The 26600-nt window shown below is 50.1% G+C and overlaps 1 protein-coding gene across 11 annotated transcripts in view; it reads left to right on the top strand.

Moving 5' to 3' along the window:
• The window catches only part of MSI2 (musashi RNA binding protein 2), a 394191-nt gene that overhangs the window by 3291 nt on the left and 364300 nt on the right, over positions 1-26600 (top strand). For all 11 annotated transcript variants that reach the window (XM_040497036.1, XM_040497042.1, XM_040497044.1 and 8 more), the window contains exon 5: positions 2249-2290. In XM_040497036.1, the coding sequence (XP_040352970.1) occupies positions 2249-2290 (42 nt within the window). The remainder of the gene's footprint in view (positions 1-2248; positions 2291-26600) is intronic.

Genomic DNA, 26600 nt, shown 5'->3' with positions numbered 1-26600 from the left:
ACTTTGTTTCAACGTTCAGTGCAGGAGGCAGAAGCGGTTGGTTTATTGACATGGAAACGAGGATCTTGTTTACGTTACCTTAAAAGCTTTGTTTAGGTAACGGCCATTCACATCCAAAATAGTACCCTAGTCTTTTCCTAGAGGATTTGTAGCTACAGTAAGTAGAGCTGTACCTAACTAACTAATGTTTTAATTTTTGGTAGTTTTTTTGTTTTTGTTTTCGTTGTTCGTTAAAAAAAAAAAAAAAAAAAAAAAAGAAAATAGTTGACAGGGATGTGCAAAAGGTTGGGATTTGCCATACCTGTCTTGACCTGTGCCCTCCTTGAGAGATTTCAGAGTGCCTACTTTGCACACTGAAGACCTCGAACTTGCCTGGTGGTATAACATGCTGTTTTCACAACACACGATATGGGCATTCTGAATTGGCTTTGGTGTTTGTAATTTTAGATATTTCTTGAGTGTTTCACTTTCTTCACTGTTCCCTATTCCCCCAGCTTCGGGTCTCTCTCCCAACACGTCCCTCACCTTTTTCTGCACAAACAAGGTGACTTCTTACTGCAATTTTGTGCTGGTCAGCCAAAAAAAAAAAAAAAAAAAAAAAAAAACCCCACAAAAACCCAGTAGTTTGGGGGAGTGTTTATAAAAAGACGGATCTGTCTTAATGTTTGGTCAACAGAATGGAAAATCCACACCTGTTGTATTTCTCTTGTAGACAGCTCTAGTCAGTGCTGAATACACCTGTAGATGCGGTAATGTTAATCTTGATGAAAGGGTAGTTTCCTAGATCAGAGACTTTTGTCTGTTTTAGTTTTTGAAAAGTAATCTCTCATTTCTCAGGTGATGTTTAAAGGTAAAAAAACATGCTGTGGATTTTTGTTAGGTCTGTAAACTACCTTCATAAAAGTAGTAAATCTTTGTATGTCTTAACTGCTGGGATGTCCTAAGGGATATAAGCCTGGGAGCAAGAACTATCTGGTGTGGCTTCCCCCTTCTCTGTGCTTTTCCCCAAAGCATTATTCCAACCCCCTCAGTGACAGAACTGAAAACAAGGATCAGGTTTACATTTTAAAAGGGGAAAATTGTACTATGAAAGCCAGAGCCTCTAAATAAACTTGTAGCAATATTCTGTGTTGAGTTTTACCCAAAGATTTGTGATATTTAGAAATCTAATGAAAACCAGTAATGGGGAATTTTTTTATTCTTTCCCTGCCCATAGTTTCTATCCAACAACTCCCCCCACCTGGAATCAGCCTATTAGATTTCAAGTGTTTCCGTGGGAATTGTTTTGAGTTTTAAAGCCATTCCTTGATTGAGAATCATGGGTTCTGCATTTGATCTGGGGTAGAGAATGTTTTTCCATTCCGATTGGGGTTGGGGTAAGAGGAATATCCTGATCGATACACTAGATTCTAACTTCTTTTTTTCAGTAATTTTTTTTTACCCTCTCCCCATGATGGCCTTCCTTACTTTTGTAATTTGAGGTTGGTTGACTCTATGAGCATAGAGTCTTACCCCGTGTGGTTTTTAATATCCAGGTGGTTTTAGCTCATGTATTTCTTTTTATCTTATTATTATTTCTTAAGAACTAATAGATTTTGACACCTGCTTTCCCTCGAGGTCTAATACAGAACGAGCTATCTTTTTGGTCAACTCAGGTAACCATGCTTTTGCCAACACGAATGAATGAACTCAAGTCGAGCATCGTGTTGGATCTCTTTGGAGAGTTTTTGGATGTTGAGGGTTTAAAAGAATTTTGGGAATCTCCTTTCCCACCTGCCTTGTTTAGTTATCACCCGGGAGAAGATGTACTATCCAGTTACCTACTGCTGAAACTTACGTTTATTTTTTCAGGTTATAATTTTTTTTTCAACGATGATGTTCCCATCTCTTCTCCCATGGCTGGGAGATGCAAATTAGATGAAAGTAACCATTCACTGCCCAGTGCCTGTGGAAGACAAGCGTTTGCTTAAATAAGAACACGTGGGATCTAATTTATTAGGAGCATCACACATTGAAATACGTGGTAGGGCATTTAGAAAGGCTAGCTTTATTTGTTACATTGTGGGAGGGATGAGTAAAGTTTGGATCAAAGCTTAAGGAACTTTTTGAGTGGCCTGAGGCGGTTACTAAAAGCTGGGTTATAAGCCTGAGAAATGAGTGATTAATAATTAGGTGATTAATCATAATTTTTTTTCCCTGTCTCCAAATACTGGAACTGACTCTCACTTTTCCCTTTTTATTCCCCCAGATCGACCCCAAAGTTGCATTTCCTCGTCGGGCGCAACCCAAGGTAAGTAGGAGAATCAGTAGTAGGATTTTAGCGCTCAGAGGTGGTCGCCAAGGATTTCAGATTTCAGAGTACTGGCAATGAAGCATTGAAACCTGGTGCCCTCAGTTCCTTCAGGGTACCAGCCTGTGGCTGTGAGAGTCCAGGCCCGGGCAAGGAGCTCTCCGCCAGATAACCGTGTGCGTCTGCAGTCTAGCCCTTCCGAGGTGGGTTCTGAGCATCCAACAGGGGGCAGGGCCAACCCTGATCCTTCGCGGGAGGACAGAGCTCCATCTGTTGCAATATTTATGCAAACCCTCTATTTATTTTTTGAGCATTGCCAAGATCGTATCAGGAAAACTTGGACATTTGCTTGTGAGTCTTTTTTGGAGGGTTCTTCTTTTGAGGACTTGCAACGTGGAGTTTATGGAGAGGAGTAGAATTTGAGTAAACAGCTTGTCTTTTCTTGGAAACAACTTCGTAGACCCACGAAGCCCTAAATCTGACAGAGGAGGCAGTGGATGTGCTGGTTTCAGGTGGGAGGGATCACTCAGGGCCCACTGGAAACCAACAGTGCTGCTCTTTCTGAGAGTGCCAGGGCCTGGGGGACAAGTCCTGAGGACGGAACCTTGGAGAAGTGGTACTACAGGATTTGCTTCGGGGATCGAGATAGGCCTTCACTTTTTCACAAGTGTGTGGTTTTCACGGGGCTCGCCAGCTCTGGCTTTGAGAACAGAGCTGAGCTGCATGGAACTCGAGGTGAAATGTACAGGCTTATGTGTTACAATTGCATGTTTTAATTATACTTTTTTCTTCCCTGTATAATTTCAGGAGAGACTTTTTCTGTGTCTTGTGGCCTTGGCATTCTTCTAGGGAGAGGGTAACTGGCAAAACTTCTTGATTCTAGGTCACAAAGGGAAAGGGCTGTGGCTTTTGAAAATTCAGTTTATTTCTTCAAGCATAGTCTCCCAGAAGTGCAAGCTTTTAATTGTGTCAAGGGAGGGATGAAGAACTTTAATGAAGAAAAAATTAGCATTTGTGGATGAGATTTTGAGAATTTCAGGTTTAGACCTTGCCATGTGATCCTTCCTTCCTTCCTTTTTCTTCCTTCCTTTTTTTTTCCATATAATTTTTCTTTTCCTTTCTTGTCTTTCGAAGGAAACGCAAATCTCTTAAGTAAATATGGCAAAATACTTTCTTAAGACGTTTTTTTTTCCTAATAAGTAAGCAAAGAATAGCAATTAATGAACCAAAGAGGTTAGATTTTTTTTTCCGTACAGAGCACAAACTTTGGAACTGTTACCTGTTTAAAGGTTGCTTTTCAAACTGTATGCAATCCTTGACATTTCAGAGGCTTCCAGAACTAGCAGGATTTCTTGGGTTTGGAAGCATTACTGTTTCTTCCATAAGTGTGAATCTTCAAATTTCCAGGTTAGTCATTTGATCAGCCAGAACTAGGATCAGATTACCCTAGAGGGAAACTGGAAAAATCCCTGACTTGGTCAAACCGTGGGTTTGACCTGTTTTCTCTTCCCTGTTGTTTCCCTGCCCCTCACCCCCTGCCACTTTTTTTTTTTTTTTTTTTAAACCAAGAAGGCTATATTGCAATTTAACATACTCTGGCATTTGGCTTTTCAGCGAGGCATTCAACTTGAAAACGAGACAGACTATTTCTCGAACTTGTCAAGGTGTGCACCTTTCCCCGCCCCCAGCCTGGAGTCTGGGATGTTTTAGGCGGATTGTCAGACTTTTGGATGTGAGCAAACATTATACCAGGTGGGGGAAGACATCTTTCCGTGGCGTTCTAGGGATTGCGTAACAATACCTTGCTTTTTATGACACAGTTTACAAAGGACTTTCCTGTCCATCATCTTCATCTGAATCCCCAGGTCCCGAGACATGGAGCAAACCACCTTCCCCAGTCTGTTTGCTCCTCTGTATAATGGCAGTGATGGGAGTAGCTCCCTCAGCAGGTTTTGTGAGGAATAAAAGAGGACACACACAGGGTGTGTGGCACAGGGTGAGGACCTCCTAACTCCTCATCTCCACCACTCCCGTTGTTTTTGTCGGTTTAATCGTCATTCTTATTGTTTTCAGACTCAACGGCTGGGGTTCGGATCCTGGCCATGCCGCTCATTAGCTGTGTGAATCTGGGCAAATCATTTGGTTTCTTGGAACCTCGTTTACCCCGTCTCCTCAAGTTTTTGCATGGATTAAATAAGTTAATGAAGGTTAGGTGCTTCCAGAAAGGAAGACCTGGAATGTGGTGGTGATACTGTAGGTGTTACCTGCTGTTTTGACTCTTAGCTCTGTTAGGCTGTCACCCCAGTCCCCACGAGAGGCCTCGTAATAATGCTGGTGTCATCTGAATTTATGTGCCAGGTACTGTTGTAGGGACAGTGTGTATGCGAACTCACTTCGTCTTCACCCATGTCCTGTGAGGGTGGGTATTAGTGTTATGTCCAATTTGTGGATGAGGAAACTGAGGCACACGTGGGTTGAGAAGCGGTGTATAGGCAGCCTAGCCCCTCGCCCAGTGTGCGATCCTGTGTGCTGCGGGGCGTGGAGGGCATCTAGGAGTATCACCTGTCCCTTACGGCAGAGGAGGCAGCTCAGAGAGGTCATCGGGCTTCGAGGGGCACGACAGCCAGCACGCCCTTTGAAGTTCCCTGGTTGGGTGATTCACCCAACCCTTGTGATGTCATCCCATTGTGTGACTCTGTCTGGCAGTGTGTCTCCATCCGACCCCCGAGGGCATCCTTTCACACGGTTCTGGGGTTGCTCAACTCCAGGGGAGCGGCTGGGGATTTGGCAAAAGAGGCCTGTGCTGGTTGGGAGTTGGGGCAGGGTGGGGAGAAAGTGCCTTCCTTGTCAACGGTTATTTTCCGATAGAATTTGAGCCCAACCATGGGGATTTCAGACCGAAGTTAGTGTTGGAGAAGCCAAAACCCGGCTGGCAGGAGTATAGAACTTTAAGTCAAGCCTTATTTAGTTTTTGTTTATCCCCCTTCAATAAAACTTCTGTGTGTATGTGTTAGGGTCCCAGTGTGAGGCGAACTGTGCGCCCCCCCCCCCCCCCGCCGTCCCCCGTCGAGGGCTGGGCGAGGAGCTTGTAAATGATACGTCAGCCAGCGTTTCAGTTGACATGCATTTCTCTGCTTTCTGGCTGTCCCTTTTTGCTAGCACCCGCCAGAGAAATAGTCGTGGAGGTGTTAAAACAAGACTAGTGGAAAGAAACTGTAACTTAATACGAAAGAAAATCCGTGGCAGTGAAGAACAGATTTCACATTAGTAGTGTCATAATATTCTTTAATGTATCATATAAATAAAAATCCGTTTTGACCAGAATTTTAATGAGCGACCCAAAGGAAGGGTTTTGAATCCTGCAGTTCATTATCCCCCCTTTGCGACGTAAATGCTCACATCTCAAGTGAAGTATAATGGGGCTTTATTAACTAGTCGAGGGGCGACTCTTTGGAGACTAGTGGCCGTTAATTAGTGAAGTACATTTTGATCAGAAGACGATCGGTCCGTTCTGTGTCTTCCTATTTCTCTGGATGATTATTTCATTTTGTAAAAAATGGAAGAGGTTCCTCCTCTCTGTCTTTTAAAAAATTAAAATGGTCGTGCTGTTCTAAAAAGATGACTTAATTTAAAGCCGTTGGAGAAACGGGGCTGATTGGGATCAATCATGTCATATCATTTTGTCAGTCCCTTTGGGCAGAAGCGTTGGCTGCCTGGAAGACTTTTGCTCAAGCCTGTGGGTTCTTTTTCTCGTGCGGAAAAACCAGGAGGCTGCTGAACATCTTCTGGCCTGAGTGAGTCTGGGAGTAACTCCCCGTCTGCCCGGATTCTCCTTGTGTGGAATAAAGCCTTCTCCACTCCCCGCCCCCGAGTTGCCATTTACCGTCTTAGGTTTTAGAGGCCAGAACCTTATCTGTTGATCAACGGAGATCTCATTTCTTCATCCTCTTTCCAGTTGCCTTCAGTCGCAGCTGGGTGACCGGTGGGCACATCACATGAGCCCCTCCAGGCCTCAGTTTCCTCCTCTTTAAAACAGGGGTGTAGTGCCCAGCGTGGAGTGATTTTCAGCGTGTATGCAGAGTTCTTTGCTGGGAGCCTGATGCAAAGTAGTGCCTGCAATCGTTCGCTGGTATCAGTGTTATAGAATTATTTACTATTGTTTTTAAGTAATCTCTACGCCCAACGTGGGCCTGGAATTCACGACCCCGAGATCAAGACCGAGCCAGCCAGGCGCCCCGTTATAGAATTATTTGTGCAGAAGAAGGAAAGTTAGAATAATGGAAAATGACCTAAGAAAAATCCTGATTGGAATGTAAGCCCCCTGCCGGCAGGGAGCTGTTGATGGTTGACATGGAATAACTTAAATGCTCGAGATGAATCCAGCCTGCCTTTTTCACAGTGGAGGCAGCTGACATCCAGGGAAGTCAGGTCGGCTGCTCCAGGTCACACAGCTATGGTGTGGCAAGGTTGAGCCAAGGCCGGGCTTTCCTGCTCCCGTCTCATCCGCTGATGAGGCTCCAGGGCCTGGAAGCTTCTCTGTTAAGCATCCGTCCGTCCAGATGGGTGCAGCACAGCGCGAACGTCTTAGCCACACACCTCCTGTTCTGGGGCAGTGGTTTCTTGGCAGCTTCTCAAGGGCGGGCGAGGGGTGAGTTTTCGGCAGCTGGCCTTCCCCTGCTGCTGTGGGTCGGGTCGTTCTAGCGTGCTGCCATCTTGGACGATCTGCAGCTGTCACCTCGCTGGCCGCCGTTAACCGGCCTGCCGTTGGGTTTCTGGCTCCCGGCGGGGACGTGGTGGTGCGTCTGCAGCCTTGTCCACGGCCGCAAGGACCCTGGGGGATTAGTGGCTTAGCTGCTTTCTCGTCGGGGAGCGTGGCTCCTTCCTGTGTTCAGTCAGCAGCAGGTGTCAGCTCAAGAGGAGGGGCACTTCGTCCTCCAAATGTCCTTTCCCGAGATTTTTGCCTTTCGTTTGCATGCTTTCGTTTCAGTGTTAAGGTCAGTCTGCCGGGAAGCTGGAGCTCATGTGTTCTGTGTCACGTTTTTGGCAGGCAGGTGAGAACCCTCTGCCCCCCAAGAACAGAAGAAGAGGGGGGCACTGTCTGAGGAACCAGCTGACCCTCGTGGGTGCCCCTTGAGATGACACATCCATCTTCTTGTCCTTTTGTGTTTTTAAACCTGAATGTTCTCTGGCCAAAAGTCCCAAGAACGCAAAAGGGAGATGCAGTTCACCTCCTCTGATCTCATGTTCGATCTGATGTGTTCATCGAACAAGGGCTTGCTTAAGTGTGTTTAATTGCTGACTCTGTGCACCCACTTTTGGGGGGATTCAGGAAACCCTCAACGCCCACCGAACAAAGTCTGCACTTCTTAGCCTGGTGGTACGTGTCCTTCAAGATCTGTACGGCGGGGGGATGGGGGGCGGTCTTCTTCCAGGTTCCTTCTCTTCTACCGGTCCCCCTTCTCTGAATAGCTACCCTTTGGTGTATCCCCACCCGAACCGCCCTTTCTTCTCCCTCCTGTGCGAAACAGACCTCTCTTTTAAAGCCCGATCTGGGCTACCTTTTCCACGGAGCTGTTTCTGCTCTCTCTTCCATGTGATATTTTCTTTCTCTGGATTTCCATAGCGCCTTGTCTTCTCTTTTGGTTAGGGCAAGCTACGGTAATAATCACAGTAAAATAAGCGAGCAAAAAATAGGCAATAATAAGTTAGCAGAGACTCACGGATGCGTTCATTAGGCACTGTGCTGGGCACGTGTTCGTTTATTTATTCACCAGACGTTACCGAGCACCTGTCATGTGCCAGAGAATGTGTGCGGTTCGGGGGATAGTGTGGAGAACAAGACCAAAAAGTCCCTGCCCTCATGGGGCTTTCACTCTAGTGGGGCAGATTAGTAGAGAGCAGGTGGACAGAAACGTAACACGCAGGAGTGGGGGGTGGGGTGGGGACAGACTGTATATTCAGGGCATTTAGCGGCCACTCTCAGTCCTCGGCAGTTACCAAGTTTTCTGCTCGGCACCAGGGACTACATTAGGCGCTTTGTTCTGAGTTTCATGGTTACTTAAGTGTGTGCCTTATTGCTTCCACTATTGGACAGTGAACTCAGAGGGCACAAGTAGCTTTTAGTAATTGCAAAAAAACAAACCTCAGCGTTGATTGTTGCTCCTTGGCACAGTGTCCGTCTCCGTCCAGGTGGAATGAATGCAGAACGCAAAGGTGACACGGCTCTCGTCTTCAAGGGTCTTAGGTCCCGGGTGGGAGGAGGGGTGCTACCCCGTGGTACAGGACAGGGTGCGGGAAGCACAGCAGAGAGGCGGGCATGGTCTCCAGAGGAAGGAAGAGCTAAGATCGCTTCTCGGAGGAGGTGGTCTTTGCCCTAGATCCTGAGGAGCAGGAAGGAGGGAAGAATGGCAGGAATGCAGTTCTTGGTACGGGGGGCTCGGAGAGGTCGGTGTGCCGCTGGAGCAAAGGGTGTGTGGTGCACACGCCTGGCGCTGGGGATTCAGGCCTGGAGACGAGCCGGGGCCGGGCTGGGTTGCCTCGCATGCCAGGCAGAGCAGGCGAGAGTACTTCCTTTGGCATGTCCTGTTTTGCGCGTGCAGGATCCCGGGGATGCTCTGTACGACGTTCTGAGCTTTTGGGGGTCAGTATAGAAGCCGGGGTCGCTAGTGGGACGGTGGCTGGTGCGGTCATGGGGATCTTCCCACCCCGGACTTGTGCCTGCAGTGTCATTCGTACTGTGTTCTCTCTGGCTGCAGGCCCTTCTTCAGGAGCGATGTTCTTGGCAGTTGCCACGCCCACTCTTCGGGGTGTGTGGCGACTGGAAGGAGCGCCGTCATTGTCCTGTTTCCATCGTCTCCCTTCCTCTCCCCTTTACGTGCTGAACAGGGGGCCGTGATCTAGACAAAATCCCAGGGGTTTTCTACTCCGGCCTCGTCTGAGCCGTGATCTTGACCTTACTGTGCATAGACAATGAGATGGCATCTCTCGGGATAGAAGTCGCAGATTGTCTGTATGTCACTGGGGTGTGGGCCCTGTGGCTCTGAGCAGCCTCACCTGTGACTTCCTAGGTCTGCTCGGGGTCACCTTTCACTCAGAGTGGCTGCCTGGTGTGAAGACCGTGAGATTTTGGAGTCGTGTGACCTGTGCCTCTTGTGACGTGAGAGCTGTGAGCAAGGGTGGTCTTGGGACCGAGCACCCCGTGGCACATTGTAGAAGCAGCCTTGGGGCAGGACTCCCACTGGGCCCCACATACATGACCGCATATCTGTATTCTCTCTCTCTTTCAAGGGTAGATCGCATCAAGCTCCCAAGGGTGTGTGTCTGCCTGCTGTACTTTTTTATTTTATCTGAGACCTTGAATAATAATAATAATAAAATCCCAACTCAAAATAAGGGCTGTTACTTACATTGTGAGTCAGTATGTTCAAGGCATTATATTAAGCCTCTGTGTAATTAATCTCCTTTAATTTAATCCTGATGACAGTCCTTTGCAGTAGTGGGTATTCTCTCCACTTGACAGACTGGTAAACTGAGACCCAGGCAGGGCGAGTGGCTTTCCTAGTGCCACAACACTAGTAAGGGTCGATCACTGTTGGACAGACAGATCACCGTCTGTCCGGGTTCCAAGTCTTTGCTCTCTCTCTTTTTTTTTAATTAAAAAAATGTTTTTAATGTTTATTTTTGAGAGAGAAAGAGAGACAGAGCATGAGCAGGGAAAGGGCAGTGAGAGAGGGAGACACGGAATCCAAAGCAGGCTCCAGGCTCCGAGCTGTCAGCACAGAGCTCGACGCGGGGCTTGAACTCGCAAACCACGAGATCATGACCTGAGCCGAAGTCAGATGCTTAACCAACTGAGCCCCCCAGGCACCCCCAGGTCCTTGCTCTCTTAACCGCTAAGCCCTGCCGCATCCAGCACGAGCGGGTAGATTTTAGGTTCTCGTGCTTTGCCTGACTGCTTGTAAAGTGCTCAGGCTGAGGAACAGATTTCGTGGCAGTCTGGCCGATGAGCTTCAGGTTCGTGTCTACTGCTTATTTTCTACACACCTCGTCAACACAGCTGAATGCCACTCACGAGCTAAGGAGTGTGGTGTGTGCCTCCATTTCTTCATCTGTAAAATGGGGGGGGGCGGTCGACAGTACCTACATCCTAGGTTCCTTTAGGAGATTAAATGGGTTCATGCATACGAAGGGCCTAGGATGGTATCTGTACATGGGGCATCCAGCGTGAGCATCGGTCATCTGTTCCTGTTTCCCAAGATGGCCCTGGCTGGATCATAGGAGGACCTTACGCAGCAGCTTGTGGGTACCGTCGTCGTGTCTGGGGGTGACGGATAGCATGGCACGTTGAGAGTCAGGGAACTGCGTGTCCAGTGGCTTGGTCTGCTCCTGGGGGTGCTCGCTCTCGAAGGGGAGATAGCAACCATCCTTCATCTTGGGGTTGCCCGGTGGGCATTGGGAATGCGTTTCCTTTTCTGTGTCTGATGCCTGTGTTTTTGCTGCCTTTGAGAGCGAAGTCCTGGGGAGCAGCTGGGGGACAGCTCAGACACCGCTGTGTGAGAGGTCTCTCCGTGAGCCTTCTCTCTCCCAGGCCTGGTCTTTATCTGCCTGGGGGTAGTTCCACCAATGACTGATCTGAAAGCATCACATTCATTTATTTGTCACTGACTGTGACAGGCAAGTTAATGCTAATGGATTCTTTTTTTAGCCTGTTGTCTGGGATGAGTTTCTCCCAAATGTCCTGAAATCTAAGGCATTAGGGGAATGTGTAACTTTTATGGCAAGGGAGGATTTAAAAGATAAATAGGGTTTTGTGTGCAAGGGTCTTAAATTTAGGTTAGGGGCGAGAGCAGCCAAGGAGGGGATGTTGGGCCAGCCCAGACTCTTCTTTTTAAGAAATCCATTCGGAGCTCTAAATTGCTGTTTCTGTTTCAATTATGTGACAATTTCAAGGGTTTAGAAAAATCTAATAAAATGGTCTTGATGATGCATTCTGGGGAGAGAGTGCTTTAGAAGATCCAAGAGAATAAATTCCTTGGGGTCAAGAGATTCTCTCAGGCCTTCTTTCGTCTGGGTTTTTACATTTTTATTGTTCTGAAGGGCAGAAAACGGTGTTAGAATGTATTCAGGGCTTCATCCATATCCTCCACCGAAATGAATTATTCTCTTTGGGCAATTGCAGGTAGACGGGCCACAGCAATCACTAGCTCTTTTTTTCTTTTCTTTTTTCCCTTCTTTTTTTTTTTTTTTTTTTTTTTTTTAAAGCTGGCATGTTGTAAATGACTTTCAGAGCGTGGTTTGTGTGTGTAGTGATTTTGAATAAAGCACCACAGAGAAAAACTTGGAGGAGTGGGACGAGTGAGCAGAGAGGCCTTCTGGAAGTTTTTTTTTTTTTTTTCTCCTCTCCAGTCAAAGCTTTTGATAGTTTCCCGAGGAACAGAAGTTTACAATGGAAGCCGGCTTTGGGCTGCCTGCGGGAACGGAGTGTAGCAAAATGTGATGCTGAGTGACATTAATGAGGTGACCGCTCTGGTGGGAGGGAGGCAAGGAACCAGCAAAGCTGCAGTTCCCATGACTTGCTCTCGGCTGAGTGTGTCCCCTTCTGCATGCCTGCGTGGGCGCCTGTGTGTGTGTGTGTGTGTGTGTGTGTGTACGCACGCAAGCACCGTGTTTCCCAGGGCCTTCCGATGGAAGTTGTAACACCAGACCCTGCTCGGCCTGCTGCAGTATTCTCCCTCCTAGAGAGGCCACGTGTGGCGGCTTCTCCATTTCCACCCACTGCAAAGTAAAGTTTGAAACCTGGAAGCATTTTGTTTTATCTTCCGGGTGCCTGCGGGAGCCTGGGCGGGTGGCGCTGGAGGTGGTCGCCACAGCCCTGGGCGCTGCTGGAACACTGAAGCCAAGAGTGTGAAAGGTCAACATTCTCATCCCCGAAATGGGTCCTAGGGAACCAGGAGGAGAAAACCTGTTTGCTCGTGTTTTTTTTTCCTCTCCCCCCCCCCTTTTTTTTTATGTTTATATATATTTGAGAGAGAGAGAAAGAGAGGGAGAGAGACAGAGACAGAGCATGAGTGGGGGAGGGGCAGAGAGAGGGAGACACAGAATCCGAAGCAGGCTCTGGGCTCGGAGATGTCAGCACAGATCCCAGCGTGGGGCTCGAACCCACAAACAGTGAGATCATGACCTGAGCCGAAGTTGGATGCTCAACCTACTGAGCCACCCAGGCGCCCCGTCTCCCTCCTTTTTTTTCAAGCCTTGGCCATCGTGATAACATTTCATATTGATGGTATAAATGGAACGTCACAACCGCCGCTTTTAAATATTTTAGTGCCTTGGAGTGTATTCTGTATTTCCACGTTGTTCTTGTGCAAGAATTTCCAGTTGCCCAGGAAGAGCAGGAACATCTCAGATAGATTACCTGGCGAGGAGGTGAGATCCCAGGCCTTGGGGTTCTTGGTGCCTTGTCTGCCCTTTCCAGGAGTGAAGCTGGCATCTTCCGTCTCGTGCCTCAGCCCGGCAGCGGAGGGAGCATTCGGAGTATCCGGCACAGTGCTGGGCAGGTGTTTGAAAACTGCTGGGAGATCCTAAGCCAAAAAACCCGATGGGGCCCGGAGTGGGGAGGGGTGGGGGGAAACTGTGTATTTATTGATGCTCGCCTGGTTTATTTCTTTTATCCCTTCCACTCCATTCCCTCTGGGATGTCTCTCAGGTGGGTCGCTTTTGTAGCTGAGGGCAAACAAACAAACAGAAAATGTTTAAACTCAGGCACATAACCCTTCATCAAAACCAGTGAGCTAGGTTCACTTTCCCTCGCACCCGGGGAGAGAGGATCGAATCCGGGGCGCTTGAGCCCAGGAAAAAAATTGGGCTGTGAATCTCCACAAGACTGCTCCGTGCGTATGTTTCCTCTTCTGTTTTCAAAACGGATAATTGGTTTTAGTAAGAACTTCTGACTTGATTAGGGGACCCTTAGGAAATTAAAGTGTGTTTGAATTTCACAAGTATAATTTTAATTATACAAATTTTGCGTTTTCCACGAGGGAGCTAGGTTCAGAACTTGTTTTCCTATACTAACAGGGGTAGTAAAGCTGATTATGGCAGAATGCCTCACTTAAATCGCTTTGAAAATAAAAATCCACGGGTCGGATCGTTGTTTTTCCCTGCAGTACACGACATTCGGGTTAACGTCCACACATGTTCCCGTATCCTTGTTAAAAGTGATTTTTCACTGGATCCACGCAAGTGTAGACGTGAGTGACATAGTGTGGGGGGGGGGTACCTCATTATGAATTTTTCTGCTGCACTTGCTGAAAGAATTCAATTAAAGTTCTTTCGAGCTCAAGTCCTGCCTGGGCAGCTTGTGTTTGGCACACTGCCACGTTAGCATGTCGTGATTGCCTTTATCACCCATCGCCCTGTTTGCTCAGAGCCTGTGCATTTGCAGTGTTAACTCTTCTCGCTGCCCCTCTTCAGCAGGACCCCAGTGGATGAGAGCAGAAGCCACCTCGGAAGTGGCCCCTGAGCTCCTCCCTGAGCTGCCCAGAGATGATGCAGAGAGGGTGAGCAGACCCCCTGGGCATCCAGGAGAAGGGCTGATTGCGTTAATGGGCAATGACCGTTTCTCGGGGCTATCCAGACAACGCCCCCAGGCAGCAGAGAAGTGCTTTGTAGGCTAGAACTCAAGCATCCTCAGACGTCTCCCCCCGCCTGTGCAGGGGCTTTAAAAGGTGCCTGGAGACCGGCTCCTCGGGCTTTCTGGGCCCTTGTCTCAGATGTCGGCAGGAGAGCTTGAGTAGAACAGTTGTTCACGGAAGAGAAATCGTGACAGCAGCTTGTGAATGAGGTGGTGCCATCCAGGTCTCCAGATGCAGACCTGGTCCCACCCCGTGCCCCACCCCACATTTACTCATCAACATTCTTATTCTTAACTGCTTTCTGTTGAAGTGCTGTAGCTTAGGGTGTAAGAGCCTGGACTCTGGGAGCAAGCTGAGTTTGAGTCCGTGCTCTGCCACTAACCAGCTGTGAGACCTTGAGCAAGGTGTCTAAATGCTCCATGCCTTAGTTTTGTTGTCTGTGAAATGGACCCAATAATAGTCTCTCCTTCGTGGAATGCTCTAAGGATTCCATGAGTTGACGTATAAAGTGCCGGTGTCTGGCACATAGTAGGCACTTTGGGTGTGTGAGTTACGGTATCATGAGGAAGAACCTGGCAAAATGCGGACTGTGCTTGCTTGATAGTTGGGGAATTGTTGTTCAGCACTACAGTGCTCCTGCCTGACGTATTTGTTCCCTAAGCAGTTGAGAAATACAAAAGAGCGCATATATACATGTGTGGACGTGTGTGTGTGTGAATAGATATGATTGGGTGGGATCGCGGTGTAATTCGGATTCAAACACGGGTCTTTGCTGTAACAAATGAGGCATGCAGGTTGGTAGGCACGTGGCCCTGGCGCTCAGGCCTCTGATTGGAATTTGGTGCTGCCACTCACCCTGTGACCTCGGGAAGGTGTCTAAACTTTCCTGAGCTTCCATTCTGTACCAAAAAAACGGGGATAACAGAGTCGTGGGATGAAATGAGACACTGTAAATCGGGCACCTCGTGTATGGTTGATGCTTAGAATGTGTCAGTTCCTTCTTCTATAAGGGCAGGGGCTTTTTTCTTTTTCTTTCTCTTTTTCTTTTTCTTTTTCTCTTCTTTTTCCTTTTCCTTTTCCTTTTCTTTTTCTTCTTTTTCTCTTTCCTTTCCTTTCCTTTCCTTTCCTTTCCTTTCCTTTCCTTTCCTTTCCTTTCCTTTCCTTTCCTGTGTGTGCGTGTGTGCGCGCGTGTGTGTGTTTTGGGGGTATCTTGAAAAATGGGAAAGATATAAAGTATACTGCTCTTGCTGGAGATTGTGGAGTTACGGGATGAGTCCTTAGAAGGCTGAGTAGAGAAAAGCTAGCCAGGAGAGGGGGTGCTCTTATCTTCAATCTACAGGCAAACGGACTGTTTTAGGGGCTTCATTTCACAAAAGCCAAATTTCCAATGATTTTATTTGGCCAGCCACCTTAGATGGTTTCCGCAAGCCTCTGAAGGTAAGTTTGTTTGTTCCTTTGACACTTGGTAACCAGAAGCACAGGGCTGGATTGTTGAAGAGGTTTGGGGGATGCTCAGATTTCCGGCTGTGCCTGAGGACAGTGGGAGGGAGGGAAAACCTCGGGCTGGAGGAAGGTGTCTTTTGTCAGAACCTTTTACTTGGGGACATAGCCCAGTAGGTTTTGCTCTACAAACATGTGGGTACCAGAGCCCCAGGAAATGCGTCCAGTGCCCAGCCATCGGCCTGGAGAAGCCTGACCCTCCGGTTGTGCCGTCAGGGCTGGGAAAGCCCCCAGATGACTTAAGGGCATCTATGTGTCCAGATCTCTGGGCCCATTTCCAGATTAGCTCCCTTCACCTCATGCCCATCAGGTGGAATTTTCCAGATGTTGTCGGGAATGAGGAGCAAGATGATGATTATGAGTTGATGCTGGGCAGGGGCTGGGGTGTGTGCGAGAGGATGGAAGGGGGTGGGTGGCCGGGAGGAGGGGAAGAGTGGTAGATTACATTGACTAATTATAGGGAAAAAGCCATATTTGCTGCTCCATTAAGTGATCGCTAGGCTATGAAGCAGTTTATTGTAATTAATGCAGAAACAGCAAATAAGTGTTAAGTTGGGAGCAGAGGGTCTCCGGGCGCCCCTGCCCCCTTTGCTCCTTTGCGCCCACTGCCCCCCTTCATTATCCTTGGAGGGGAAGAGTCTCGGGGACACCCTCATCCGAAGGACTGAGATGGCGACTTGGACCAGTTTTCTGCTGCCTTGTTTTGGGAAACAAGGAGGATGTCTTGCCTGACTCCTTCGGAATCGTCTGTAGGGGTTTTTGTGTTTTCTGAGGATGGAGAAGGAGGGACAGACCCGTGCCGTCACTGCTATTCTTGCCACTCTCGTTTTAATTTCAGCTCACGAAAGTGGCGGGTTACACATCCAAGTCCGTCGAGTTACGGGCCGTGTGGAGTTGTGATTGCTTTCCTTGATGATTTCTTGTTCAAATCAGCGGTGCTCTTAATTTTCCAGATGAAGTAAAAAGAAAATTGGAGACTCCCCTCCCGCCCCGTGTCTCTTCATCCAGGGTTTTCTGAGCACGACTCTGATTTGGAGGGTTAATATTAATTAGGAGCCAGTTTAGACCTCGCTTGCTTGATGAGCGGGCCGCGACCGTTGTGCCGGTGGTAGTTTTTTCTCGCTCTTTCTCGCAGGCGCGTGCCTGCTGCCTGTGGAAGTTCCTGGGTTTCAGAGCCAAAGGGGTCAACACAGAGGAAGTGGAGATGAGGGGCTGCTCCCAGGGAAATGTGGCAGACCCATCCTGGTCTTCGGAGAGGAGCATGACGGGCCTGTGGGGGAGTCCGGGGCCCGGGGAGGTTCTGCCTCTGGGCCTTGCCCTGCTGGCCGCCGCTGCGCTCTGCCTCAGTTTCCTTCCCTGCGGGTGCGTTTCTTTGGCTTCCAGAAAGAGACAGGACTCATTTCCTGAGTTTCTAAATCGGATGATGCTTGGATTTCTCTGAGGCAGTCCCCCTTCCGTGCCGGGTCTCGGGGAGGCGCTTCGGTTTGTGCTGAGGCTCCAGGTCTTTGCGTCGAAGCTTCTCCGGTGCTGACTGGGTCTTTGCAGGACGGGTGGTGGTGCAGAGGACAAGGACGCAGAGAACCAGTGAGCTCCGCTGTACGGTTAGGGGACAAGAGACCTCGAGAGGAAGGGACCTGCTCTCTTTAGGTTGGATCACGTTAGGGATCTGTCTTCTCTGGCCTGTGGGTTTGGGTTTGTTCGCTTTTTTGACGGGGTGGTCGGGTCAGGAGGATGGCTGACTGTTGGGTGTGCGTGTTCCAGGTGTAGTGGGAGAGACCCGGTTTCTGGTTCCTCCCTCGGTGCCAGATAGCTGCATGTGACCTCGGGCCCATTGCCTTGCAGCTCTGTGCCTCAGTTTCCCCATCTGCGGACTGAGGGAGAATGAGGGGATGGGTGGTGGGAATCAGCAGCGCTTAGGGTTTAAGAGAATGAGCTCAAGATCAGGCAGCATTAGGGATTTGTTTCTAGCCTAATCGTTTCTTAGTTGTATGACCTCGGGAGGTTCACTTCATTTGGCTAGCCCTCAATTTCTTGACCTGTAAAGTGGGGTAGTAGGATATGAGTATCCACCGGACAGGGTCGTCGTAAGGACCGCACGCCACAGTGTTCACGCAGTGCTTATCACAGCGCCCGGAGGGTGCTTAGTTGGCACTTTGCATGTGGGGGCTGCTTTTACTGTTAACAGCTATGTGGTGGTCTGGCCGAAGATTCCGAGATGTGAAGGTGTGGGGCAGACGGGGCCACACCAAGAGCACGGTTGAGCTGCGAAGGTGGACTTTCTGATCTGGATGGAGGTTCCCACACACAGGGAGGTTTGCGGTCAAGGAGGCAAAGCCTCCCTGAAGTGCCTGGTCCGGAGCTGTAGGTGACGGGGCGCCTGTGGCAGGGACCCAGCACTGCACATGGAGAGGGTCTCAGCGATGCATCAGGTGTGCTCCCCGACCGCCCCGTGAGCCCAGCGGAGCAGAGGGAAGTGTGGGGGAGGCCTGGCTGCAGTCCCCAGCTAGAGTCCCCTGGCACCAGACAGCGCCGTGGGCTCGGGCATCGGGGCCGCCCTCGCTCGACATCTTAGCCACCCCGCTGCAGGGGAAGGGGAGGGGGGAGAAGCGGAGGGGAACCGATCACCAGGTGACGTGGAGACCCACATTCGTTTCTGGAAACCCACGTCTGTGACTGTCTGAAATATGGAAGCCTTGCGTGACTGAGGCAGGACTGATCAAAGGCCATTTGCGATTTCAGAATGTTCTCAAGTGCGTTTGGCAGACAGAGTCCTGTGTTTTGATCGCTTCCTCTCCCGCTGTACTCCCCCACTTTGGTGAGGTGGCTCTGAGTCGGCACTGGCACCTGCTTCTCACGCCTGCGTGTGCATCAGGAATGCTGAAGCGGGGGCAGGTCTGTGCCCTTCGCGGCCGCTGCCGATGTGGAGCTGCGGACACCAGCTCGGGGTGGACAGCCGGGTCCCCTCAGGTGCTTGTCAGTCTCCTTTCGGGGGGGCGGGCCTGGGTAGGGGATATAGATGGGAAAATCCCAGGAGGTGTTGTTAGACTGTTATTGTTACTCCCTTGAAGGGAGGGTGGAAAGAGGGACTGTGGCAGAGAGCGTTTTGCGTGACAGGAGAAAAGATACACTTGCAAATGAGCGCAACGCAGGCCGTGTACTGGACAGATAGAGTTGCTTGGGGTGCCCCCAGGCCCTGATGAACCCGAGCCTCAGACGCTGACCCTGCCCTCCAGCCGCTCCCAGGGAGGCGGTATATCAACAAGACCATGTACTAGTGCGGGGACGGCGGCCGTGTGTCTGAACGGCACACGGTGGGGACACAGAGGAGGGAACAGGCAGGGCAGGCCTCACGGAGCCGCTCCCCTGTGCGTTGAATCTTGACGGTGGGAAGAGCCTCCAGTCAAGGGCCCTGTAGGAGCGTTAGGAAGCCTGGCTTTTGGGGGGGCGGGGGTTGCTGCCACAGACTGTTCCGTATAGGCCAGAGTGTACTGTGCGGAGGAGGGCAGGCTGAGAGATCGGTTTACTCACCACGCAGCAAATGTCTGGAGCCCTATCCTGAGCCAGGCCCAGAGCTGGGGAGTGGGGTCCAGCTGTGAGGACGATGGCCCCGTCCCTACATTTGCATCTGGCAGGGACATGTTTGTTAACCTATGGCAGGGTCCGTTATTGGAGTACAGTTACAACGAATGCTACAGAAACGCGTAGGCTGTTTCAGGGGGCGTACCGGAGAAACCGGATCTCCTGTAGGGTTTCGGGAAGGCTTCCTGGAAAAGTACATAGAAGCCGAGCTAGAAGGGTGAATGTAAGCGTGACCTCAGGAGGGAGGATCAGGGTGCATTTTGTGTGCTGGAGGGCAGAGGGAAGGGAGGAGAGAGCCGAGCAGTTAGGTTGGGCCGTGTGTGTGGGGTTGGGTCTTACCCCAAGGGGGTCGGAGGGGAGGCCTACTTAGGGTTTAGGAAGGGTGGGAAATGATCAGTTTTGATCTGGGGAAGGATCTCTCTGGAAGTCTGTGTGGAGAAGGGCTTGTGGGAGCCCCAGGTTGATATGGGGGAACCCGTGTCTGACTTGCGCGAGGGAGGATGGTGAATTATGAGGGAAGATGGTGGTCTGGCTGAGTTCTGGGAGTGGAGGTGGAGGCCCATGGACCGATCGACCGATCGAGGTGTGTTTGTGAATTAGCACAGGAGGTGGGAGATTTGGTAGCTGAGTGGGAGGTGCCGGTCTCTGTGGACAGAGACCCCCCCCCCCATCCTGCCCCCACGTTGCTGAGATTGGGAACGTTGGTGTCCATGGCAGACGGGCAGGGCACATGTGCCTGGCTCGGGGTGAATATAACCCCTTGGTGGGAATTCCGCACCCTCTTGGTGATGTATGTCTATCGGTAGACCTTTTGAGTGTACGCTTGTGTGTTTGCTCATTTATAAGTGACATACTTGTGCCAGTGTGTTAAAATCGTACGCCCCTCGTAAGTTATAAACTAATAATTAAAAATAAAAAAAGGATGAGAAGAAAAGCTAAAGGCAAATGAAAGTTCTAGTCTTTTTCCCCCAAATCTTACTTTGGGGACTGTAGCCTTAGGCCATGGGGGAACCATTGGATGAGTTACGGTGGGGGTGGCCTGGGTAGGTGGGTTTCGGGGAAAGAGTATTCTGCAAGAGTATTCTCTTGGATGAGTTCTGTGCACGCCAGAGGTCCACGGGGAGGTCCCGGCACCGTCCCGTCACCGCGTGTGGCCCGCTGAATTGGGCACGAGATTGCACAGTAACAGCCCCCAGAAGTGGCCTTGGCAATGTCACGGGAGGTGAGCGCCTGGGGCTTGTGTTTGCTAGTCTGGGTGTGCTCAACCCGTGGAATACCCAGGGAGGCACATTCCCTTCCGGTCCCGGTGTTGGTTCAGGCCAGAGGGCCAAGGCCGCACTTGGCCACGAAGAGCGGATCTTATACAGAGAGCTTGGCATAAGCGAGGAATATAGATTCTGGCCCCGGCACTTTTTCTGCCTACAGTGCGACCGCAGCCAATTCTGAGTCCTTCTGGGCCTCTCTCTTCCTTTCGTCTGCTGGGTCGATTATGATACTTCCTATCGAACTCCGAAGGCTGAAAATGATTTAAGGTGAATTGTTTCTATCTTTGCAATTCAAACGTACCTCTGAGTTTCCTCTCCCAGTCTCTTCCAGCAAATTGGTATTGCTCCTCCGAGGGTATGGCTGGGTTCTCGGAGGCTAATTCCGTTCCAGCCCGCTCCATTCCTTCGAGCAGAACCCAAGCGAGGATCTCACCTTCCAGAGAGTGCTTTTAAAAAAAAACCCTTGTTTCTCCACCGACTGAATTTCAGTCTTTCCCTGAGTGCAGCCGTGCTCAGCAGAGGCCTGCGAGCTGTTTCTACATGTGAAAGGTGAGCAAATCAAAGGTGAGCCCGTTCTGCCTCAGTGAGGCCTTTTGTGTAAAAAGGACCTTCCGGAGTAAAGCGGTCAGGATGACTGACGACCGCCAGAGCTCCCCAGCAACAGACCTGCTCCGTGGGAGAACTCAGAGAGAAGCCCGGGCCAAGGGCAGACAAAAGGATGCCCAGAACCCGAGGTGGAAAAGCCTGATGGAGATAAAACAACCCGAAAGTCTGCCTTTCAGTTCGCAGGTTTCATGGAGCCAGGTTGAAGCTGCCGACCGAGGGCGTCAACATTTGCTATTTGTCCCCGCTTTGACTTCTCTGGCTTTATTTCCTTTGAGATCAAAGCAGGGAGACTGGAGTTGCCAGTCCTGGGCCGGGTTTCAGTCGACGTCGGCGTCCCTTGCTTTGTGACCTTGGGGTTGGGTGTCTTTGCTTGGGGTGACTTTGTTGCACACCCAGAGTAGGAGGTATGTTGCAGTGTGGTAGTCAGAGGGAGCTCTGAGGAACACGCAGAAAGGCCTTGGAGAGGACGGGGAAGCACCCTGGAGGGCCAGTCCCGAGTTTCCCAAGGATTCCCGGATATCAGGAGTCTGGAAGGTTCCGTGTGGTAGCCATTTGCTCCTCGGAGGGGCCGTCCTGAAGGCAGTTCAGTTCTGCACAGAGGCAAGGGACGGGCCTAAAGAATTCCTGCCCCCTGCTGCATAATAAATCTGATACTAAAATTAGTGCCTGCCTCCTGAGCCGTAATTCTTGCTGAGGTGATAAAGAAGCGTGTGTGTGTGGCCAGCTTGTCTTTCAGGGTTGGGGGCTGTTGCTTTATGTCAGATGAGCGTCCAGGCCTCGCAATCGATTTATTACGGCCGCGTCTCCCCTATTTCCCTGCCTCTGCCTCCTCTCGTGCTTCGCAGGGGTGGGAGGAGGTCGGGGGTGGATGGAGGGAAATATTTTAGCTCCGCTTTTGGTCTTGTGTCAGTTGCTGTCGCAGTGGGTAGATGTTCCTTGAGAAGCCCTCTGAAGGTTTTGTGATTGAGTCTTTTACCTCCGCTGCAAGGTATTACTCACTTTCTCTAAAGTGTTTACTTTATGCTCTGTGGAGGGAGGGAGAGAGCAGGACTCCCCCTCACACCCGGGAAAAAAAAATCTGTCTATGGGAGAGGCTTGCCATGCAGGGCAGTTGGGTGGCCAGCTATTAAAGTTTGAATAATGGAGGAGGCATCTGGGTCCCTCGGTGGAAGGCAGCCCTTCCGGCACAGATGATTTTGCCTTTAAAGTAACGCATTCAGGGGCGCCTGGGTGGCGCAGTCGGTTGAGCGTCCGACTTCAGCCAGGTCACGATCTCGCGGTCCGTGAGTTCGAGCCCCGCGTCGGGCTCTGGGCTGATGGCTCGGAGCCTGGAGCCTGTTTCCGATTCTGTGTCTCCCTCTCTCTCTGCCCCTCGCCCGTTCATGCTCTGTCTCTCTCTGTCCCAAAAATAAATAAAACGGAAAAAAAATTAAAAAAAAAAAAATAAAGTAACGCATTCACCTTTAACTGCTAACGGCTGTGACAGAGTGGTATTTAATTTTAAATTGCCCATGTCCAGAAACCCTCTGCTACTCTTTAAACAATAAAGTGTTTTTCATCTTCCTGCAGCTGTGTTCTCTGTGTGGGGGCTTGGCCGTGTTTTGGGGGCGGAGAGGGAGCTCATGTGTCCCTCTCCGCTCCCCGTCTTCTCCCTTTCAAAGTCACCAGGATTTCTAGAAAGCACTATTCCACCAGGTGTGGAGTCCCCTGTCCAAAGTGAGCGGCTGGGAAGTTCATAAGCAGAGGCTGCTGGAATGGAATGAGTCGGTAACGTCAGCCCCCGGGGCCCAAGTGCTTCTTCCTCTGCGGGCAGAACCCAGAAGTCGCATCTGGGTCCCCGGCCCTCTCAGATGCCCGTATCGGGTTCTCTCTGCTGCTGCCGCCCCCCCCGCCCCTCCCCCCACCCAGCTTCAGGGATCCTTGATTTGTTTGTGATAATCAGAAACAGATTTTGGCTCCTGGTCCATTATAGATGTGTTGGAGATGGATGCCAAACCTTAAGCCACGTAAAGGACACGTGAAAACATATTTAGATACAAAAGGAAGAAAAGAAGAAGGGAAAGGAAGAGCCTGTTCCAAATTCCCCCAAACCAAAACCAAACCGACAAACAAAAAATCCCAAAATGACAACATATAACAACAGAGGGGCCTCCATCCAGGCCCCAGTAAAGCATAGGAAGAGAAAGTTTGGCTTCAGGGCCCGCAGAGTTGGTGCACGATGTTAGCAGGGTGGAGAACACTCGTGGCCGCCCGGGAAGCATGGTCTTGGTGGGGGGTGCTTTCCCGGAGTCTGGGGGCCACCCGCGCCCCAGGCTCCCAGCACAGGTGGCAAGTTGGTGGGGACCCAGTGGGAGCATTCACGTGGTGCCCAGCAGGAGCTCTGTTTCTGTTCAGGATACCCTTGAGTTAGGAAATATCGATCGCTCTGTATTTGTAAACAATCTTTAAAGGGACGTGGTGCCAACCAAAATAGCCAACTTCGGGCGATTAAAGTGTGTTAGGGGAGGCTCTCAACAGGGAAGCCCATTGCTCTGATGTTCTGGATCAGCACAGGCCCCAGATTTTATTTTCCTTTTTAATTCTAAAAAGGGGCCTGCGGAGTTGAGCAATGTCCGAGTATTGGTTTCTTTTCATCCTTGTCGATTTTTTTCTCTTTAATGAAAGTGCTCAGTTGGACCCCGCTGGCCCTCCGCTCCCGGCGTGGTTGTCCTGGTGACATCTGGCCGAGGAGGTTCCCAGGTAGGACATTTTGGTGTCCTTAAGGCTCCCACCCGTGTTGGGTGTCCCTCCACCCCCGCACCCCCCCAACCACATTTGCAGCACAGCTGCTGGCCCCGAACTGGTGCTTGTGTCTCTCACTCCAAACAAAAAATAAACCCGTGTGCTCTCTGTGTATGTATTTTAGAGGTGTGTGCATGTGTGTGTGTGTGTGTTTTCTCTTGACAAGTTTGTTGCCTACAGCTGTGCAGCCACAGCTGGCTTTGAAATTTGGTAAAAAAACAACAACAACAACAACAAAACTTTTAAGTGACTGGGGGAGTGAGGCTGGAAGGAGGAGGAGATGGGGTGGCTGGTTTGACTGTAATCACACATAAAACACCCTGACCCCAATTTTTTAAGAAAGGATTTAATTAAAATGTTGTAAAAGACAGTTATTGAGAAGAAGAAAGGTTTTGTTTTGGGATTTCTGTTTATCCTGGTATAGAGTTGGTGGTGGTGGTTGTTGTCTGGTTGCTATAGAGATGAGAAGCGTGGGGTTCAGTGGGTCCATCTTCTTCCCCTACGGGGAGTGTGTGGCAGGGGGAAGGCCTGAGCTGAGCTCAGCAGCATCTGTGGGGACCAGCAGAGAGGTTTGGATGGCTCTCTCTCCCGTGCTCTGTTAGCTAGAATTAAAACTGCCCTTTTTGGGGCGCCTGGATGGCTCAGTAGGTTAAGCGTATAACTCTTGGGTTTCAGCTCAGGTCATGATCTCACGGTTTGTGGGTTCCAGCCCCGCATTGGGCTCTGAGCTGACAGCGTGGAGCCTGCTTGGGATTCTCTCTCTCCCTCTCTCTCTCTGCGTCTTCCCTGCCCACTCTCCCTCCCTCTCCAAATAAATAAACTTAAAAAAAAAAGGAAAACAAACAAACAGAAAAACTGCCTCTTTTTATCTTGAGGAGGCCAATTGGTAACAATTTATTGAAGCTACCTGACTGAGCAGTGATCAGTTTCTGGATCTGTGTTTGCCTGAACCCCTCCCCTTTCTAGAAGCCTCGTAGGAGGAAGGGAAGTTTCTGTGCATAGATTAGCTTTGGTTTCTCAGAAGTTTCTTCTTTCCAACTTTTGCAAAATGGTTTGCATCCCTCAGTCGACCCGCCTTTTCAGATAAGGATTCCTCAACTTGGTGGGAGGAGCCAAGCACAGAGGGTTGCGGACAGGCTCTTTTGTCAAGGTTAGGGAGCGACAAGCTTTCGGGGGAGGTGAGTGTCCGTGAGGGAGGGAGAGTTCTTTAGGTTCAAGGAGACCGGTTCCCCCTCCTAAGGAAGAACGCCTGGTTTTGTTTTCTTTTGCTGTCTTCTTCCAACTGCTTAGAGTAAATAGATTAGCAAGGGGGCTAGAACTGAAGGAATAAAAAAGTTTGCAGTGCTGTGTTGAGGGGGCTGGTTTGCATCTCTACAGTTTCCCCTTGGCCCTTATGCTTCCTCCTAGTACTCACAAATCAGAAAAAAAAAAAAAAAGTGGGTCCAACACTTTTCAGGACCGCGGCCCCGCTGGTGGGGCAGGGTCGGGGGTGGGGGGGGGTAGGCCTATCTAGCGGTATTTCTCTGGCCACCTTCAAGTCAAGTCGGGTGTGGAGGACGGGGGGCCCCCACGGGTGTGTCTGGAAGCATGCTGTGTTCTCAGTACTTGTTTTGAATTCTGTGGTATAGAACTGAACTTTTGAAAACGGTTACAGGAACGTCTCCGCAAAGAGGTATTCCTGCGAATTTCAGTGTAAACGGAACCCTGTTCTCCCGGCAAGCACCAATATATTTTTAGAAGTGTTTCCTTTTCTCGTTACCCGTCAGTTAGCAAGGCTCCGAGCGCTTTCTGCCATGTCCTCCTGCCTTCCTGAACAGGTGTTTCTATGGGTGAGGGGTTATATTTAAAGTTAAAAAAGAAAAAAAATACTGAAGGATGCTTTATGTCACAGGAATCAATACGATCCTACGTGGATGCAGTGAGAGTGGGGACCCAATCTGTTTTCTGTCCCTGCCTCCCTGATGAGGGCAAGAAAAGGGTCATGCTGCTCATATGAGCCAGCCAGCTTCTCTCTCTCTCTCCCTCCCTCCCCCCCCCCCTTCTTTTCTTTCTCTCTTTTGACCGATACCTAACTCCTTGTCCCGTTTCCAGGATTTGGGGAGAGTAATTTCATGTTGGCCAACAGAACTGGTGGCTGGAGTTTCGCCTGTTTTTTTGGCATTAAGGAAGCAAATTACAAAAGCTTTTTCTTTAAAGGCTGAGCACAGGCTTTACACGTCCGAGGGAGAAAATTCGGAAGGTGGTTTTTGGCGATTTTTTGCCCCCTCTCCTTGAAGCTGTGGGGCCCTTGCATTTTCCTCGAGGGTCGCTAATAACTGCTGGCCTAAATCAGTGTCTCTGAGAATCACTGATTCAACTAATTGCTCATAATCGAGTCCTGGCTTCCCCCTCCTGCTGAGAGCACTTTTGTGTTCTGCCCTTCTGCAGGGAACTGGACGGATTTCTGGAGTGTTTAAGAGGTACCCCATAAAAGAGTTTGGCGGGCCACTGTTGCTAGCTGTGCTCTCAGAGGTGACCACGCCACCGGTATCCGGGCTCCGGGAACAAGGGGCCGCCAGTGACCCTTTTCCCAAGGTCGCTTGTCTGAGGGAGAGTGTATTCCCCAGCCCACCGTGGGCCCCAGCTTAATTTGTTCTTTTCCTGGGGCAAAATGACCTCGCAGTAAACCTGCCCCCCCCCCCTTTTTTTAAAGTGAACAACCAGAATTGGGAAAGATGTGTTCTAGCAGAAAGCAGGCAGCCTTGGGAGATACCAGTAGCCGCTCGTCAAAATGCCAAGGTAGGGTTAGGCTGAATGTGAAGTGCTGGGCCCTGCTAGTTAGGACAAAATGCCTGGGGACAAAGCGGAGGCCAACAGAGGGCCGGCCTGCGGCGAAATGGTGCGGAGATTTCTGAAGGAACATTTCTCTGGGCGCTGGGAATTTAAAAAGAAAAAGCAGCCCCGTTTACT

The sequence above is a fragment of the Herpailurus yagouaroundi genome, unplaced genomic scaffold (assembly GCF_014898765.1).
Source record: "Herpailurus yagouaroundi ecotype Mexico unplaced genomic scaffold, PumYag 189, whole genome shotgun sequence".
In the NCBI taxonomy this organism is placed as follows: domain Eukaryota; kingdom Metazoa; phylum Chordata; class Mammalia; order Carnivora; family Felidae; genus Herpailurus; species Herpailurus yagouaroundi.
This window is presented reverse-complemented; position numbering and strand designations above follow the sequence as displayed.